The 19,300-nt window shown below is 50.8% G+C and overlaps 4 protein-coding genes across 4 annotated transcripts; 2 read left to right on the top strand and 2 right to left on the bottom strand.

The window, feature by feature from the left end:
* Nucleotides 1–41: 41 nt before the first annotated feature.
* FIBRA_00043 (uncharacterized protein) lies at nt 42–4,951 on the top strand (the record flags this gene model as incomplete). Its single annotated transcript, XM_012321942.1, has 10 exons — nt 42–262; nt 319–438; nt 497–608; nt 703–999; nt 1,052–1,138; nt 1,189–1,320; nt 1,370–4,445; nt 4,508–4,599; nt 4,658–4,775; nt 4,827–4,951. 10 exons carry the CDS (start codon nt 42–44, stop codon nt 4,949–4,951), a joined length of 4,380 nt encoding a protein of 1,459 aa, XP_012177332.1.
* A 1,394-nt stretch (nt 4,952–6,345) lies between these two features.
* On the bottom strand, nt 6,346–7,444 carry FIBRA_00044 (uncharacterized protein; the record flags this gene model as incomplete). Its single annotated transcript, XM_012321943.1, has 4 exons — nt 6,346–6,974; nt 7,031–7,073; nt 7,101–7,147; nt 7,204–7,444. 4 exons carry the CDS (start codon nt 7,442–7,444, stop codon nt 6,346–6,348), a joined length of 960 nt encoding a protein of 319 aa, XP_012177333.1.
* Nucleotides 7,445–8,389: 945 nt separating this feature from the next.
* On the top strand, nt 8,390–16,674 carry FIBRA_00045 (uncharacterized protein; the record flags this gene model as incomplete). The annotated part of the gene is made up of 18 exons (XM_012321944.1): nt 8,390–8,627; nt 9,251–10,854; nt 10,908–12,157; nt 12,210–12,531; nt 12,584–12,667; nt 12,718–12,806; nt 12,857–13,082; nt 13,138–13,161; nt 13,223–13,308; nt 13,359–14,100; nt 14,157–14,413; nt 14,464–14,806; nt 14,911–15,225; nt 15,278–15,434; nt 15,487–15,549; nt 15,599–16,026; nt 16,082–16,185; nt 16,236–16,674. 18 exons carry the CDS (start codon nt 8,390–8,392, stop codon nt 16,672–16,674), a joined length of 6,771 nt encoding a protein of 2,256 aa, XP_012177334.1.
* A 127-nt stretch (nt 16,675–16,801) lies between these two features.
* On the bottom strand, nt 16,802–18,522 carry FIBRA_00046 (uncharacterized protein; the record flags this gene model as incomplete). Its single annotated transcript, XM_012321945.1, has 8 exons — nt 16,802–16,915; nt 16,977–17,047; nt 17,112–17,463; nt 17,513–17,542; nt 17,656–17,729; nt 17,759–17,862; nt 17,944–17,962; nt 18,018–18,522. 8 exons carry the CDS (start codon nt 18,520–18,522, stop codon nt 16,802–16,804), a joined length of 1,269 nt encoding a protein of 422 aa, XP_012177335.1.
* Between the last annotated feature and the right edge of the window lie 778 nt (nt 18,523–19,300).

The following is a 19,300-nucleotide window of genomic DNA, read 5'->3' on the forward strand; positions in this document are numbered from 1 at the left end:
TCTGCGGTACACGTCGACCCTAGTTTCACTCAAACGACATCATGAAGCTTAAGGAGATCCACAGGACGTCGACGTTTGCGTGGTCGCCATCGCCCTCGTTACCACTGCTGGCGACAGGGACAGTCGCCGGGGCGCTGGACGAGTCATTCAGCAACAATGGTCAGCTGGAAATATGGGCTCCGGACTTCTTGGACAAAAACCAGTTTGACCTTGGTGGAGAGGGTCAGGCGGGGCCGAAAGCTTCCGTGACAACGACTTCAAGGTATGTGAATTACGTCTATTCTTGATGATTTCAGTGCCCTATTTCCCATAACGTAGATTCAACCGTCTCGCGTGGGGCTATGCTGATGGCGGACGCGCGAGTGGTATCATTGTGGCCGGGATGGAGAATGGCGAGCTGGACATCTGGGATCCGTCCAAAATTGTTACAAATGCAGAGTAAGTACCCACAAGTTATATGACGCGTTACGTCCATCGGTAACACAACGTGCACCAGTCCATCCGAATCCTTGATACTGCGCAACAAAACGCACACGGGACCTGTGCGCGGATTAGATTTCAACCCTATTCAGACGAATCTCTTTTCGTCCGGTGCCGTCAATGGAGAAGTAAGTATTTAATTGATCCCCCGGAACAGCCACGACTCTTTCCTCCGTGTCTGCGATGCATGTCAATGAATCTAACTTATATGCTGTTCCGCAGATATATATCTGGGATCTTAAGGACCCGAGCAAACCCTACTCGCCTGGAACACGCAGCACTAAGCTTGACGAAATCACCGCACTTGCTTGGAACCACCACGTTCAGTATGCCCTCGCTGCATCGAGCAGTACTGGATACACCGTGGTTTGGGACCTGAGAGGCAAACGCGAGGTGGCCGCACTGGCATACGGTGGTGGCGCCGGCACGCTCGCTGGTGGTGCACAAGGATTTGGAGCTGCAAGTATGGCAATGGGTGGACGAAGGGGCATGAGTGACGTCGCATGGCATCCTGACAATGTACGTGTGCATTCGCGACCTTGCTGTTCAAGTGCTGAGTGACTTCCGCCAGGCTACGCGACTCGTCACAGCATCAGAAGATGATACATCCCCAATTATTATGGTTTGGGATCTTCGCAATGCTCGTGCGCCAGAAAAGGTACATTCAGTGTTAGCGGCGCGTCTTGAACCCGATTAACAAAATGCCAGATCTTAACAGGCCATGAGAAGGGTGTTCTCTCTCTCTCGTGGTGTAAGCAAGATCCAGATTTACTACTTTCATGCGGCAAGGACAACCGGGCGCTATGCTGGAACCCTCAGACCTCTGAGATCATTGGAGAGGTATGTGTCTGAAGTAGCTGTTTTGAATTGTTGCTCAATACCCCCATAGCTTCCTTCTGCAGACAACTGGGCATTCCAGGTGCAATGGTGCCCTCGTAACCCCGATTTGTTCGCGACGGCTTTCTTCGATGGTACCGTCGGAATTCATTCGATACAATCCACCAATGATGCGAACGGGCTACTGCCGGCCACACCTCGACCAGATGGTTCTGATGTCTTCGGTGCTTCTAGTTTCTCCCGTGCTTCCCAAGCGACGCTTTCACTCAAGACGCCTCCGAAGTGGTTGCGTCGCCCCGTTGCTAGCTCATTCAGTTATGGTGGGAAGTTGGTGAGCGTGTCCAACTTGCCCGGCGCTCAAGGAAAGACACAGAGCAGTGTCGTGCACATCCGCAAGGTTATCACAGAGACGGAAATTGTTGAACGAGCGACAAAACTCCAAGCAGCTATCAATGGCGAGTCATTGAACGCCTTTGCAGAGGAAAAGACTACGGAGGCCGAACAGAAGCCCGCTGAAATATCTGCCAGCTGGAAGGCGTTGCTTAGCCTATTCAAGGCGAACTCCCGGGATGAGTTGATTACCTTACTGGGCTTCTCGAAAGAGGAAGTTGCGGTGCGCGTAGCTGATGCCGTGGCCAATCTAAAGGCTGCCTCAGAGAGTCTCGAGTCGTCAGCAGAGGATGATGTCACTGAGACAGATCCCAAACCCCCTGTCGTGTCTTTCGCGGAGCCGGAGAGTGAGGTCCAGTCCGACGAGGGCGAAAGAGAGGATGATGGCGACGACACGCTAGATGCAAACAGTGTGGTGGAGGCTACTCCGTCGGAGGTGAGCGCTAGCGCGGCATCAGATAACACGAATACAGCTCTTGCAGACGGTGAATCGACGACTACTGCACCCAGTCTATTTGGCGACGAGCTCATCGGTACTGCGCAGGCCGATGCCGCAGCAGATTTCTTCGGGAGCATTGGCACCGCCCGGTCTGCAGACGATGGGATTCAGATCCCACACACAAATTATGCGCTTGATTCATCGGTCGCTGCGACAATTGGTTCTGGACCATCCTCTGTAGCTTCTGAGACTTTGAAGAGTAACACGTTCAAGATTTACCCTATTGACGAGTCGGAGACCGACCGTCTTGTAACAAAGGCCCTGGTTCTTGGTGATTTTGAATCTGCAGTCTCGTTATGTCTTTCCTCTTCGCGCTTCGCCGACGCAATTCTTCTCGCAGTCAAGGGTGGCCCAGAGCTGTTGCAGCGTACGCAGAAGGCTTATTTCGAGCGCCAAACCACTTCTCTGCCTTACCTACGCCTCTTCCAGTCTATCGTCACGAATGATTTAGCAGACATTGTGCAAAACGCAGATCTGCAAGAGTGGCAGGAGATTTTCGTGATCCTCTGTACCTTCGCTACTCAGGATGAATTCTCTGGGCTAGCGGAACAACTCGGCCAGAGACTCGAATTCCAATCAAGGGTTGCTCATACTTCTGGAGTAGATGATGCCGAAGACAGAGCTGCTGAATATCGAAGAAATGCGACGCTGACTTATCTTGCTGCTGGTCGCTTGGAGAAACTCGTTAATATCTGGATTGAGGAGCTGGCAGATGAGGAGAGGGTGCTTTCTGCAGACGAAGACTTGCACGGTTCTCTATACACTGCTCATGCACTCGCTTTGCAAACATTCATCGAGAAAGTTACAGTATTCCGCAGCGCTATCCATTATGAGGATATAGATTTAGGCGCAAAGGTCTCCAATGACGAGGATGCTGATGCACGGACATACAGGCTCTCAAGTCTGTATGACCGCTACTTCGAATATGCTGACCTGCTCGTCGCTCAAGGCATGGTGAAAGAAGCCGTAGAGTATCTCAAGCTGACACCCGAAAGCTATAATGGATCAGCTGGTTCTGCGTTGGACTTCACAGTGGGTAGGGAGCGTCTGTTAAAGGCCGCCAGGGTCGTGGCTTTCCCGCCGAGGGGTGTCTCACTTAATGCCCCTACATCGAAGGCCGCTCCCGCAGCATCAACCAGTTCAGGATTTGGCTACTCGTCGTATTCTGCGCCAAGTCAGCCTTCGTTTGCTCCCCAAGCACCGGCGGCGTCGACTTCGATTTACGAGCCATATAACCTGTCTGGCTCGACCGCTGCATCACAGTCTCAGCATCAGTATACGACGGCTGCGCAGCCGCCTGCACAATCATATCAGCCTTCTGCCCCTATTGGTTATAACGCTGGTCCGTACGCTCAGCCTCCCTCACAGCTTCAGCATGCGCCCATTCACCAGGCTCCCCCAACCAATATCCTGGCTCCTCCGCCCCGCGCTGTGAATAGTACGCCATCTGTGCCGCCTCCGCCTCCGAAGCGGGACAACGGGGGCTGGAATGATGCACCGTCTCTCCCTGGCCAGCGCCGCCCGACAGGTAGTGCCAACAGACCGGCAGCGATTACTTCGCCGTTCCCGAATGCCCCTGCGTCGCCAGGTATTCCAACATCACCCTTTATTGGGCATGGTCAACCTCCTCCTACATTGCCGCCGCCGCCAAGACCTGGGAGTGTGCAGAATCGCCCTCCCCCCCATTCACAGGGGCAACGCCTCCCTTTGTCACCACCGACCGGTCCTGGTCCGTACCCCGCGCGCCCACTCTCGGGACCTCCGGGCCCTGGCCAACATCCGCTTGCACCTCCCCCCGGCCGCATTGCGATGATGTCTCCTCCCCCTGCTCCTGGGATGTCACGGGCTCCGCCAGCACCTATGCCCGGCCCGTACGGCGTTCCTTCTGGATCAATGTCCGGACCAACGCCGCCCCCGCAAGGATTTGGACATCCCCCGCCACCTGGTCCCCCCGTTCCCGGTCCTTCGGGACCGTATGGACGCCCTCCGTCGCCGATGCAAGGCCCTCCGATGGGACAGGGTCAGCCCCAATTCACGCAGCGTCCGCCGCCTCCGCCCCAGCAGCAGCAGCAGCAGCAACAGCAACAGCAACAGCAACAGCAACCTCAGCCGGGAAGTTTCGTACCTCCACTTCCGCGATTAGGAAATGCGCCGGGTGCTCAGGGCCCGTCACGAATCGGTAATGGTGCCCCCGCTCCCACGCCTCCCCGTGCAACAGGTCCTCCGCCGCCGAAGTATCGTGAGTAGTCTGTTGGCAACCTATCCCAAGTGCCTATGGCTGACTGTACATATGTGTCTCAGCTCCAGGAGACCGAAGCCATATTCCTGGGGATATGCGACCTGTTTATGATGTCATCTTTGGCCAACTGGAACATTTGAAACAAATTACTCCGGTTTGTGATTTGAATAACTCTCGATTTGGAGCTGTCGCGTTGACGTAGTTATATTCAGCCACAGCAGCGACGACTAATGGACGATCTTGAACGCCGAATCAACCCGTTGTTCGATGCACTGAACTGCGAGACGTTATCAAAATCCGTGTGCGAAAAATTGACTATCCTATCCCGAGGTATGTCATCGCTCGACTACTCTTTGTTTCGTGGTTCTAATGACATTTTAGCCATGGAGTCGCATGATCGCGAGGGTGCAATGGCATTGCATATGGACCTCCTTACGACGGGCTCGTTGACTGATGATATAGGGCTGTGGATGTCCGGAGTCAAGCAGCTCATTATGCGACTGTAGACAGGACAGTAGGCTCCTCTACTACCTGTTCCAGGAGAGTAGGAAAGGATGGACCACAATTCGTCGATCACATTATGATACTAGTATCGTTTTGTTTCACGTTACGATTGATGCGTTCTATTATTAAGATCGCTGATTCCCAATGAAATTTCTGACGACCGATGTTTCTTGGTTATCTCGATAGCGACAACAGGAGCGGAGTGGTTGGGTGCGTGCGCTTGGGTAAAGCTCGAGAAACCAATCTGCATGTTGGGATTAAGAAGTTCCGGTGTGTAGTCTGACGTGAAGTGCTGCCATACTGAGTCAATGTGTAAATCACCATCACTGGTGCTAGAGAGGAGCATTCAACGCGGACTTGATAGCTTCATTCACCATTTCACCAACTCAAGTTGCACACCGGCATTCATAATTTAATTCAAGGATCGATACGTTGATGTTAATTCTGTGGAATGCAGGTATTCTACTTCTGTGACATACAAAAAAGACGTTGAAGGAGGATACCGCATATAACAGATGGTGGATGTTCAAGCTCAAAGCTGCAGCATAGTCCGGATACTATGAGTACGGGTGAAGTTGAACTGCGCTGCATCCAGGGTGGGCGATCGCCCCCTCTTCACCTTCTCGCCTCGATGATCCTTAGCCCGGTAGGAGGATGTGTGGGATCATGGGCTGTCTGTACAGGCTCCCAGCTCACAGATGGGATACGTGAGGTAAGATCAGATGCCAACTTCTGCCAACGAGTAGCCTGCACGCTAAACTTGGCAGTGTCATATGGACACTGCACGTCGTAAGAGCCAAGCATGAGCAAATTAAGTCCGGCGATACCGACGTGATTGTATCGACAATTCTGGCGTAGATCCGTGTCGGTCCGTAGTCGAGCTCACGCACCACAGCTACCTCATTCATGTTTCGATGGGCCCGTCGGGAGAGCCAAGAAACATGCATCCACTTTAAACTAGAATGACTCAGAAGTGCTCACACAACTTGAGATGCCCGCGACTTTCTCTTCGGACGTAGAAACGATAGCGTGTGTACGTATTTCAGCATTGCATATTTATATACACGTACGCTTCAAAGCCGCAGACCCGGATCTGTTTGTCTAGTAAATCTCAGGCCAAGAAAGACGAATACAGCCCATCCTGTAACGGGAAAGGCCCGCCGCTAGCCTCTTCATCCCATTCTATCTTGGCCTCGTCGCACAGATTCTTAGCCTCCTCGTAATGCTCAGCTGGGACCCACCCGTCTTCTTTCGTACCAACCTTGCCGTGAAGCTCTGAAACGGCAGCAAGGTACCTCAGATTGCGACGAACTAAGGTTTAAATCATCTTCTTTTCGTCTTCAGAAAACTGAACAGGGCATGGGCCTTGCAGTGGGGCAATGGTGTCCCAGAGGTCTTAAATCTCCAACAGATAATCTGCGACGTACAGCCAGCCGCTATCCCACGACTTGACAGTCCAATATGGCAGTAACGCAAGATGCTTCGCATGCGGAACTTCAGATGCCTCGGCTCGACGCTTGTCTTTCAACGTCATATATACATAGTATCTCTTTCGCGCAGCCAACCTCAGGTGAGAGTAGATTGTCTCCTGCAATTCCGCAAAGAGACTTTTGACTTGCGAGGGCGGCTCCACCATCCAGGGTAGCTGCGAAGGTAGGGCTTCCAACGAGATGTTTAACTGTCCGTCTTCAAGGTCCATGAACGTGGGGAAGGGCGGCTGGGTGCAATATAGACCAATATAAGCGCCTCTCCAGTTTGTTACGGCAAGGATATTCACTGGGCCAGACTCGGAAACCAAGATTTTTGACAGATCAATTTCAGGGTGCAATAAAGTGGCATCGGACATAGGCGAAGAAGGCACAATGTGAGGAGCGATGGCCTTGTACATGTCCAGAGTACGAAGATGTACTTGCGGATCAGCCGGCTGCAGCGAATATTGGTTCACTGGACTAGTGGAAGCAAAGCACTTGATCCAGGTCCGCTCGTTCTCTGCGGACGCTATCATGAAATCGCTGTAATTCGACCCTGTATCCATAGCATCAGCAATCCGCACAGATATCGATGGCACAGAAATCACTCACACAGTCCGCGGTCTAAGTCCATCTCTTTGCGTTCTCCACGATACTACATGCGGTCCGCAATGGGACCAACTTGGTACCGCTCAGCTGCCCTCTGAAGAGTATCTTCTTCTCCAGTCCCTGGGGAAAATAGGGGTCAAGCCTGCAATAAGGGATCTAGGTCTTCTTTGAAGTACAGATTCCAAATTGAGAAAACTGCACACGGTTGAGTTTGTTTTCGATGTCGAACAAATCTGCGGTTAAGGGATTGCCCACGGGTTCTTCAATATTCTCCCAGTGATCGAGGGCTTTCACACCGGGCACTCTTTCCATGAATATGTATTCTGCTCTTACCTGATTCTCTGCGGAGTCTGCCCTCGACGACCAGGAGAACACATTCGGAGTAGGGATTCCCAGTTCATCGTGGGCGAATTGCATGGTCACCACTTCGCTCGCAGTCGACCAGTGAGGAGTCCTGCAATCGGGCAAGGTATACGCAATATCACCTCACCACCATTGTCAAATTGCAGCAAGAAGATCTTGTTGTACCATCCTGGAAAAATATGCATCGACAACAAAATAAGTGGTGGTTGTCATTAAGAGACCGATGAACTTACCATCATCTATCTTCTGAACCTCTGTGCAGTGAGCAGCACCAGTTGCTTTGCAGGCCATCTCTTGAGCACTTTCAATGTCAAATTTGACATAGTGCAGGACGCATTCTGTATCAACTGTATAAATACTATACATGCAAACCTGTCTCAGGGGAGCTCATGCTGCTTCTCATTGTATAGCCATCTGCCAGAGGTATACTTGTAAAAGTGTTCCTTTTGACCAGCAGAGATGGATGCTGCAGCAACATGTGACAGGGGGCGCCATCCCAGAATCAGAGAAACTCGGGGCAAACGGAGCAACCACCGCTGTCGTAAGATATTCATCTGAGTGTCGGCCACTATATATTTCCTAAAGATACAGTGTGTTAAATATGCACCACAATCGTATAAATGGTTCAAGTTGGTTGAAGGTGGCAATGGAGGTAAGCAGATGGACGTGTCAGTCAAGAAGCGCACTCGACATCAAACAAGGACCCACTACTGGCGCTTATATACACATCAAGCTCTCATTGGTCATTCTGCTTCTGACCTCTAGGCCAATAGGGTCTGCTTCAACACAATTTCTACCTGCGCTGCTACCTCTAGATTTCAACAGTCGCCCAGATGAGGAGTAGGAGATGCTTCGCTTTTAGCTGAGGCTGGCTACGCAAGACAAATTCTATCTGCATACGATTGCATATGACGAACTTCGAGCCGTAGCGTACTGGAGCATCAGGATGTGAGGCGACAGCCGGCTGCACGTTGTAGATTATGTATCTGTTAGAGATCCATGACCTCTGGGACACCATTGCGCCACCGTAATGCCCGTGTCCTGTTCGATTTCCGAAGACGAAGAGAAGGATATCAAAACTCTGCCTCGTCGCCCAGACGTACCACGGACAAAGTTGGGGAGCTTGGAGACAGATCGGTCCCAGTTGAGCAATACGAGAAAGGGAAGGACCTGTGTGAGAAAGCCAGATTAATGTGGGATGAAGAGGCCAATGGTGGACCCTTCCCGTATCAAGATGGTATGTATTCGTTTTTCTTGGCATGAAACGGCCGGCTTCGAGTCTGGTGCCTTCAAATTGCTCGTATATTGTGCGGTGCTAAGATGCATTGATTTACTACCATGCTACCGTTTCCAAGAGTAAGTATGTCTGAAGAGAAACTCGCTAAATTGAAACATGCGTGCTGCCTGCCGTGAGAGCATGAGCCTCGGTTGAAGTGGTTGTGGTGGTGAGGAGGATAAACTACGTGCTGTGCAGTCATGGCGTGTCATGGCCAGAAGTTCGACATAGTACACATGTCAGTTCAACTGTAGCCTGTACTATGGCCCGCTTACATGGTAAATATCACTCGATGACCGGGAACTTCGGGGCCTGACGGCGAAGAGTGCTTACCGCTCCAGTGATATACAAGTAGACAGACTCGGAACACTCTGCATGTATCTCTTGGTACGGAGTTCATATAAATTAGGAATTGTTTTAATAATAAAAAAGACCGACGAGATGGTGACAACTTTGCAGAGCCGCGCTTACAAAAAGCAGATGTCATCATTAATTACTTGCGGAGTTCTAATATTATAACCAATTTCGTTGTATCGGAACGTAGAAAGTCAAGGGCGCTTACCAGCCCTCTTTGCGACTGTCAGTCTCGCGCCTCGTCAGTCTTGCGCCCCCTCTCTCTGTCATTATGTCCGGAAAACGAGATCTCTCAGGCTATAATTATGCTGCTATCTCTTCTTTAGTACTGACAGCAGACCGGTCTACCCTGCCTCGCCGAGATAAAGAGCCAGACGGTGCGCCTACATCGCTTGCGGGTCGTATTGACCCCCGGGACATGGGCTCTCGCATACAACGAGAAGCACCCAAAGACCTTCATAAGAAGAAGAAAAAGGCTGCGGATAGGCAAGATGGGACCGAGAAGCAGCTCTCAAAGCGCAGGGCGGCCGAGACTTCCGGCTTTGGTTATACGGACATTATTGAGGCGACGCAGGATGTGGAGGGTTTGACTTACCGACCGCGCACAGCAGAGACGCGGGAGGTTTATGAGCTAATCCTATCCAGCGTACATCGTGTGCTTGGGGACCAAGCGCAGGACGTCGTTCGTAGCGCTGCCGACGCCGTGTTGGAGACCCTCAAGAACGAGAATCTCAAGGATTTTGACAAGAAAAAGGAGGTGGAGGAAGTTGTGGGATCAATACCTAACGAAGCGTTCTCGCAGTTGCTCAACTTGTCGAAGAAAATCACGGACTACGGCGCCGAAGACGAGGCTATGGCGGACCCTGACATGGAGCGTATGGATGCAGAGATTGACGACGAGATGGGCGTTGCTGTTGTCTTTGATGAAGAGGAGGAAGAAGAGGAGGAGGAGGAAGAGGGGTTTGAGGTTCGCGACGAGTCTGATGAAGAAGCTGAGGAGACGGGGGAGGTACCACCCGAGTCACAGGAAGGAGAGGAAGAACTCGTCATCGGCGGAAGTTCCTCAGCTCAACAGGGCAAAGCGCAAGTCGACGAAGATATCGTTTCGCTACACTCCATTGACGGCTTCTGGGTGCAGCGTCAAATCACCGAAGTGTATCCCGATCCAGTCACTGCCGCAGACAAAGCTGCTTCAGTACTCTCAATTCTTGGTTCTGAATCAAACCTGCGCGACTGTGAAAATCAGCTTATGGAATTGTTCGAGTACCAGAGTTTCCATGTCATCACGAAGTTTCTCAAAAATCGCGACGTCATCGTTTGGTGTACGAAGCTTACGCGTTCTGACGCGGATGAGCGTGTCAATGTCGAGGTAGCCATGCGGGAGAAGGGTCTTGGTTGGATCCTGAGGGAGCTTGCTGGTGACAGGAAGACAAAAATGCGGGTGGACGCGATGGACGTGGACGAGGCGCAGAAGGCAGAAGTACCGAAAACAGCTACTCTCCAGCCTGGTTCTACCGTGCAACCAAAGGCGACCGTTGACCTCGAGGGTATGGCGTTCAGCCAGGGCGGGCATTTGATGTCAAACAAGAAGTGCAAGCTGCCGGAGGGGTCTTTCAAACGAGCGAAGAAGGGATACGAAGAAATTCATGTCCCAGCACCAAAGCACAAACCATTGGCTGCGGATGAGCAGGTCACAATCACCGAGTTGCCACCTTGGGCTAGAGAAGGCTTCCCGGGCATCAAGAATCTCAATCGTGTTCAGAGTAAATTGTATCCGATTGCATTTGGCACGGACGAGCCAATTCTGCTCTGCGCTCCGACAGGTGCTGGAAAGGTACGTCCGTATTAAATCCTACTAACGAAGAGATGCTGACGTATACAACATAGACAAATGTCGCCATGCTGACCATTTTGAATGAGCTGAGCAAGTACAGGAACGAAGAAACCGGTACCTTCGACCTTGATGCGTTCAAGATCATCTATGTTGCCCCAATGAAGGCGCTTGTTCAAGAGATGGTCGGCAACTTCAGCTCGCGTCTTGGGGTCTATGGTGTGAAGGTGGGCGAGTTGACCGGAGATGCACAGATGACAAAGCAGCAGATAGCAGAGACTCAGATCATCGTAACGACACCAGAGAAATACGACGTGATCACCCGCAAGAGCACCGACACCAGCTATACGAACCTTGTTCGACTCATCATTATTGACGAAATTCATCTGCTACATGATGAGCGCGGCCCTGTCTTGGAGAGCATTATTGCGCGGACAATTAGGCGCATGGAGCAGACCAACGAATACGTCCGTCTAGTTGGTCTTTCTGCCACGCTGCCGAACTATCAGGATGTCGCGACTTTTCTTCGCGTCGATTCATCCAAGGGGTTGTTCTATTTCGATGCATCGTATCGGCCATGTGTTCTTCAGCAGCAGTTCGTCGGTGTCACGGAGAAGAAGGCCATCAAGCGCTACCAAGTCATGAATGAAGTTTGCTACGAGAAGGTACTCGACCAGGCTGGGAAGAACCAGACTCTCGTGTTCGTACATTCCCGTAAAGAAACAGCGAAAACCGCAAGATTCATCCGGGATATGGCCATCGAGAAAGAGACCATTACGCAGTTCGTAAAGCCTGATGGCGCTACGCGCGAGATCTTGCTGGAAGAGACGAACAACGTCAAAGACACGAATCTGAAAGATCTGCTGCAGTTTGGCTTTGGTATTCATCATGCAGGAATGTCTCGCGAGGATCGCGGGCTCGTCGAAGAGCTCTTTGCTGACGGACATTTGCAAGTATTAGTCTGCACGGCGACGCTGGCCTGGGGCGTCAACCTTCCCGCTCACACTGTCATTATCAAGGGCACCCAGATCTACAATCCGGAGAAGGGTCGATGGGTGGAACTCTCATCCCAGGATGTGCTACAGATGCTTGGTCGTGCGGGTCGGCCACAGTACGATACTTTCGGGGAGGGTATTATCATCACCAACCACTCAGAACTGCAGTACTACCTGAGTCTTATGAACCAGCAGCTGCCCATCGAGTCGCAGTTCGTGTCAAAGTTGGCGGACAATCTCAACGCTGAGGTTGTGCTGGGCACTATCAGGAATCGAGATGAGGCTGTGCAATGGCTGGGATATACCTACCTGTGTGTTTCCACCTTCGCATATCTACTACTAATGCTCATGATTTTGCGATAGGTACGTGCGAATGCTCAAGGATCCTACACTCTATAGTGTTGGGATTGATTATCTCGAGGACGACCCGGCTCTGGTACAAAAGCGTGCGGATATCGTTCACACGGCTGCTGTTCTTTTGGAGAAGTGCCATCTAATCAAGTACGAGCGGGCGTCGGGTCGCTTCCAGACGACCGAGTTGGGTCGGATTGCTTCTCACTACTATGTGACGTACAATTCCATGGCAACATACAACCAGCACCTACGACCGTCAATGACCATATTGGAGCTATTCCGAGTTTTCGCGTTATCGAATGAATTCAAGCTTTTGCCGGTTCGCCAAGACGTAAGTCGTGACAATTTGACTCGGCTTGCTGATTCTAACGGGTTGGCATCAGGAAAAACTGGAGCTGGGGAAATTGCTCGAGCGAGTACCTATACCTGTCAAGGAGAGCGTCGAAGAGCCGGCCGCGAAGATTAATGTCTTGTTGCAGGCATACATCTCACAGCTTAAGCTCGAAGGCAAGCATAGCCACTCTCAGATATCTACACGGTTGCTTACTGTGATATAGGATTCGCGCTGGTTGCTGACATGGTGTATGTTCAACAATCGGCTGGTCGGTGAGTAGCCGGATCAAATTGTCGAAACGCAAGGCTCATGATGTTCTCAGCATTCTGCGAGCAATGTTGGAGATTTGCCTCAAGCGCGGGTGGGCTGTTCCTGCCAAGGCTGCCCTAGATCTGTGCAAGATGGTCGAGAGACGGATGCAAGTAGTCTTCAGGAAATCCTTCATGCTCATACTAACCCGTCTCTTCAGGTGGGGCTCGATGACTCCATTGCGGCAATTCAAAGGCGTTCCTGCAGAAATCATCAGAAAGGCCGAAGGCAAGCAGTTCGTGAGTGATATATCCTTGTCCTGTGCGGCGATTTTTATGTATGTTTGCCTTTTAGCCTTGGTATCGTTACTTCGATTTGGTGAGCCACTACTGTTGAAGGGATAGTTACTGGGATACATGCTGACTGAAATACAATACAGAATCCTCCAGAGATTGGTGAGCTCATCGGCATCCAGAACGCGGGACGGTTGGTGCATCGACTCGTTCACAATTTCCCCAAGCTCCAGTTAGTAGTTCAATAAGTTATATTTGGAGATGGAATTGACTGTTATCTAGACTGCAGGCTCAAGTCCAGCCCATCACTAGATCCCTCCTCCGCATTGACTTGACAATCATTCCCGACTTTAGATGGGATGAGAAAATACACGGCGCGGCGGAATCATTCTGGATCCTCGTGGAGGATGTTGATGGCGAGATTATCTTGTTCCATGACACTTTCATCCTTCGCCAACGGTATGCGGAAGACGAGCATAATGTAACGCTCACTGTGCCAATGTTTGAGCCTGTACCACCCAATTACTACATTTCTGTGGTTTCGAACCGCTGGCTCCATGCAGAGACTCGACTCCCGATCTCTTTCAAGCATCTCATTCTCCCCGAGAAGTTTCCACTACCTACACCCCTTCTTGACTTGCAGCCTCTGCCACTTTCTGCGCTCCACAACAAGGAGTTCGAGAGCATCTACTCGTCGACAATCCGAACATTCAACAAGATCCAAACTCAGGTGTTCCAGGCCTTGTACACGACTGACGAGAATGTTTTCGTCGGCGCCCCGACCGGTAGCGGCAAGACCATTTGTGCTGAGTTCGCACTGTTGAGACTCTGGAGCAAGCGAGAGCAACAGCGAGCGGTGTGTATTGAGCCCTACCAAGAAATGGTCGATCTTCGTGTCGCGGAATGGCGGAGTAGATTCAGCAACCTGCAGGGCGGCAAGGAGATCGTCAGTCTCACTGGCGAAACTAGTGCTGATCTTCGACTTCTGGAGAAAGGTGATCTGATCGTCTGCACCCCGACGCAAGTGAGTGTTATTTTTCTGAGATCCAACTTTAACCAGCTGCTTATTGATATGTGCAGTGGGATGTCATTTCCAGGAGGTGGCGTCAACGTAAGAATGTGCAGACTATTGGCCTCCTCATTGCAGATGAGATTCAGCTCGTTGGCGGAGAAGTCGGACCCACTTACGAGGTAGTGATCTCACGCACTCGCTATGTCTCTGCGCAGACCGAGATCAAGACCCGTATCGTCGCATGCGGTGTGTCGCTCGCGAATGCTAGAGACCTTGGTGAATGGATGGGAGTTCCATCACACGCTATTTTCAATTTCCCGCCTAGGTAAATGATCTCCAGTCTATGTGTCGCCTTTTTTCTTACAATGTCTCCAGTGCCCGTCCCTTGGACATGGACATTCATTTGCAAAGCTTCAACATTCCCCATTTCCCATCTCTGATGATTGCTATGTCCAAACCTGCCTATCTATCTATTTTGGAATACTCTCCCACGAAGCCGGTCATCATTTTTGTTCCCTCTCGACGACAGTGTCGCCTGACTGCCGACGACCTTCTTACTCATTGCGGCGCAGATGACAACGGCAATCGTTTCCTCAATATTGAGGAGGAAGATCTGCAGCCCCACCTTGACCACGTCAGCGACAGTGGGCTAGTCGATACTCTGAAGCATGGTGTCGGTTATTATCATGAGGCTCTCAGTAAGCAAGACAAGCGCATCGTGGAGCGGCTGTTTCAATCAGGCGCTATCCAAATCCTTATTGCGTCTAAGGCTCGTTCTAATTTTTTACCCTTCACTTGTCTGCTGATAATTGAACTGTGCAGGATACTGCTTGGAGTCTTCCGGTGGCGAGCTATATGGTCATCATAATGGGCGTGCAATGCTACGAGGGCAAAGAGCATCGATACGTGGATTATCCTGTCATGGATGTCCTCCAAATGATGGGGCGCGCATGTCGGCCCACAGAAGATGACAAAAGTCGTTGTGTCTTGATGTGCCAGCAGACGCGGAAAGACTTCTACAAGAAGTTCCTAGCTGAGGGCCTGCCGATCGAGTCTCACCTTCCTACGCATATGCTTCACGACTACTTCTTGGCTGAGATTGGTGTCAAGACTATTGAGAACAAACAGGATGCCATGGTAGGTCATGTGAACCGGCCCAAGTTTTGGAGAATACTCAGGAATGTTACAGGATATCTTGACATGGACGTATTTCTATCGCCGCATGACACAGAACCCCAACTACTATAACCTCCACAATGTCAGCCACCAGCATTTGTCCGATCATCTTTCGGAATTGGTCGAGAACACGCTGAACGATCTTGTCCAGTCTAAATGCATCACGATTGGTAAGGAGTTCTCCCGCGCTCCCGCGCAATGCGATAATTGATTGTCTTTCAGAGGACGAAATGGATGTCTCACCTCTCAACCTCGGTATGATCGCGGCATACTACAACATCTCATGTGGGTCCACATTTTGCCGCCCATGCAATCATAACTGATGACATTGTAGATGTTACGGTTGAGGTGTACACCCTATCGCTGAAAGAGCGTACCAAGATGAAAGGTCTACTAGAGGTCGTGTCGTCATCGGCAGAATTCGAGACGATCCCAATTCGTAGACATGAGGATGTCCTTCTGCGGCGCATATACGATCGTGTCCCAGTCAAGCTTGACAATGCGGACTTCGAAACACCTCACTTCAAATCTTTCCTTCTTCTGCAAGCACACTTTTCCCGGTTGCAACTCCCACCCGATCTTGCTGCAGACCAAGTCTTGGTCTTGGAGAAAGTACTCAACCTTCTGTCGGCATGTGTGGATGTGATGTCCTCAAACGCTTGGCTGAATGCACTGAGCGCAATGGACCTATCGCAAATGTGCGTGCAGGCATGCTGGGAGACAGATTCGCCACTCAAGCAAATCCCACATTTCGAGCCCGATGTATGCGATTTGCCCATGCGCGGATGTAGCAGAATAGCTTATGGAGTCTTTCTAGGTTGTCCAACGGTGCAAGGAGGCAGGCATCGAAACTGTCTATGATATCATGGAAATGGAAGACGACAAGCGAAACACAGTGTTGCAAATGGATGCAAGGCAAATGTGCGTGTCTAATACGAGTCTCCAGTAGTGTCAATTAATCGATCATACAGGCGCGACGTTGCAACGTTTGTGAACTCATATCCGACTTTGGACGTCAGCTACGAGCTCGCGAAAGGCGATTATACAGCTGGCGCTCCCATCAGTATTCAAGTATCGCTCAGCCGTGATGCAGATGAGGAGACCGAGGGTGCGGACGACGAGATCGTTGTCGCGCCTTTTTACCCACAAAAGAAGCTGGCCAACTGGTGGCTTGTCATTGGGGAGCCAAAATCACGCCAGCTACTCGCGATTAAGCGCGTTACCGTGCACCGGAACCTCGCCGTCCGCTTGGAGTTTTCATTACCTCAAGGCACCCATGCGCTCAAGCTTTATGTTATCTGCGACTCATACGTGGGTGCGGACCACGATATTGATTTAGAATCATTGGATGTCGCGGAAGGTGAGAGTGATAGTGGCAGCGAGGAGAGCGACGATGCAATGGAGGAGTGATGCATCTGCGAAGTTGTCTTCGAGTTATATTTTGTGTAGATTTGGTGCTCTGAATGCTCGTTGTATATTATTGTATTGCTAATTTAGTATAGTGTATTCGTCCTCCACACATGCGATTGTTATGTGATTATTCATTTAGCACGACTGGGATTACGGTCATGGCAGTTGTGCTATATGATCCAGCTGTCAGTGCTTCAAGTCGTTGCTTCAGGTTTGCACACATGGCAATTTTGTCGGCCAACTTCGGGATTGCAGGCTTAGCGCAGTACCCTCTGCGACCTTGACAAAAGGGTGCAACGTACCTGGTACCGTACTACCCTTCCAGACGTACTCGGGAGGACGAAAAAGAGTGTCTCACGTATCGTGAAATTGTCTATATACCATCGCTACACGTGAACTCTTTTTCATGTCAGCGCAGGGGTGATATGTGCACTGACCGTTGTCTGGGTGTACAACTTTGTATGGTTGAATGCCAAAGTCGAAGCGCGCCGCTTTCGAGGTGGGCGACCGTCTCTTCAATTCTTTCGGCCTCGCTTTCTTTGTCTTCCCACTTGGTGCTTCTGAGGCTTCCGCGCGCGCGTTTGACGCTCCACCGGACAACCCTTCAGTCTCGTCGCCGATGGACGTGGCGGGCTGGCTCCGGGAGCTGGGTGGACCCACGAGCACGCGATAGAAGGCCTCCCATATCGACCTTCCGACGAAACAGACGATGCGTGGGCGGAAGCGGGTGATCTTGGACAGCAGCACGGGAACCCCCGCCCGCATCTCGGCTGGAGACAACTCATTTGCCTGCGAACGAGGTGAAGCAGGGCTGAATGCTATTGTGCGGGAAATTCACCTCTGCGCTCGGTCGGTCTACGATATTTGTCTACATGCAGCATGCGAAATAGGGTGTCATCGCGAGCGCGAATGAGACGATATGGATGAATGATGTAAATCGAAAATGAGAGCAAGATACGAAGCATACATTATAGGACACACCATGCCGAGGTTGAACCTCTCCGGAAGTGTGTGGTCTTCCGAAGGAGGTAATGCTTGCTCTGCGGGAGTCAAGCCTGAATGCAATCAGCGTTGGGTAATATACCAGGGCCAGTGTCATTGTCAGTACCCGAGCGATGGAGACAGCGCCAGAAGTGATTTGTCGGATTAGCATAATGATGTCCTGCTGTGGCGGATTTTACAGAAGGACTACAGAATCGCATCAGGAAGACCAGTAGAAAGCAAGATCGGCGTTGTGAAGTGCAGCAGCCAATACAAACCATCACTCACTTGATACCACAGAACAAGACTACGCCAGTCGATCAGAGCGAGTGATGACCACCGAAAAGGATAACTGAGCGCACTATCAAGCCCCTCCTTGAGGTAGTCCGGTAACGGTTGAAGGTGAGCGTATGTTTCCGGAGGAGCGTAACTACGCTTAACCTTCGCTTTCAGCGTTACCTTCGCCTTTTGCGCCTTGGTCGCACCCAGACCTTCTTCCTTCGGCATCTCAGTGAACCTGGGTTTGACGAGTCTTGCAGTATCGAGCTCGCGGCGGGGCTTGCGCCGCTTAAAATCCTGAGTTAATGGGAGGATGTCCTCGACCTGAGTCTGGATTGAGCTGAATCGAGGTGATCTCCTTGCTGCAGCTTGAGTTGGTGAGAAAGTAAACGAAGCTATCATTGCACTGAAACCCTTCAGGTTTGCTGTATCCTCCTTCTCCGTGTCTATGTTCTCCACATCCACGTCGTCCACATCCGTCTGTTCCGCGTCCACGTCATCCGCATCCAAGTCGTCTGCGTTCATCTTGTCCGCGTTCGTGTCGTCCGTGTTTGTGCCATAGGGTGAATCTGTTGGAATTACCGCCATTACAGCTATCTGCAAAAAGCCTATGGCAAAATTAAACCGTAACTGCGATAGTCGCTTTCCTGAGCTGATGGGCACGAGCTGGGTCCATAGAAGACTTCAAGAGCCTCAGGCCAACCTCAGGCCACTGATCAACCTATGCACACAACATTTGTGGCGTTGTCGCCGATGCACTACCTAGACTCTTCCCGTTTTGGCATGTAGGGGCACATGCTATGCACATTTTACAGTTATCATTTCATACTCACTACAAGACAAGTTTTATGTCTACCCTATGCCCTACTCCTACTGTATATAAGTACTTTGTAGATGTAAGTTTTGGGCTAGTTTCTCTAGTGGTGAAAACAGTCTTTACACCTGTGAATGCTATCAATGGACTCTTGTGCTGTCACCTACTGCCTTCCAGCAATAGCAAACATCACATCTTTGTCACAGTACTAGACTCTTGCTATATTGTCTGTCTCACCACCCTTGGACCTCCTCAAGACTGTGTTGAACAATAATGAGCATCCAGACCTGCTTATGCTTAGATTGACCCAATTTTTGATCTTTGATTCTTGTCACAGTTTTCTGAATAATAGGCACGCGCTTATCAGATATGGATTAGATATAGATTAGATGCAAGCTGGAGTATCCATGGAATAGTATAGAACCAGCTAGAAGGTTCTAGGATAAGGTTGGCAATCAGGTGACAGCTCACTAAGCAGTTCTACCTGTTAAGGGACCTAACAACTGAGGATCAGGAGTTCAACTGTTAACTGATACTAGGACTTATACATGC

Source organism: Fibroporia radiculosa (assembly GCF_000313525.1).
Source record: "Fibroporia radiculosa TFFH 294 genomic supercontigs, scaffold28, whole genome shotgun sequence".
NCBI classification, from domain to species: domain Eukaryota; kingdom Fungi; phylum Basidiomycota; class Agaricomycetes; order Polyporales; family Fibroporiaceae; genus Fibroporia; species Fibroporia radiculosa.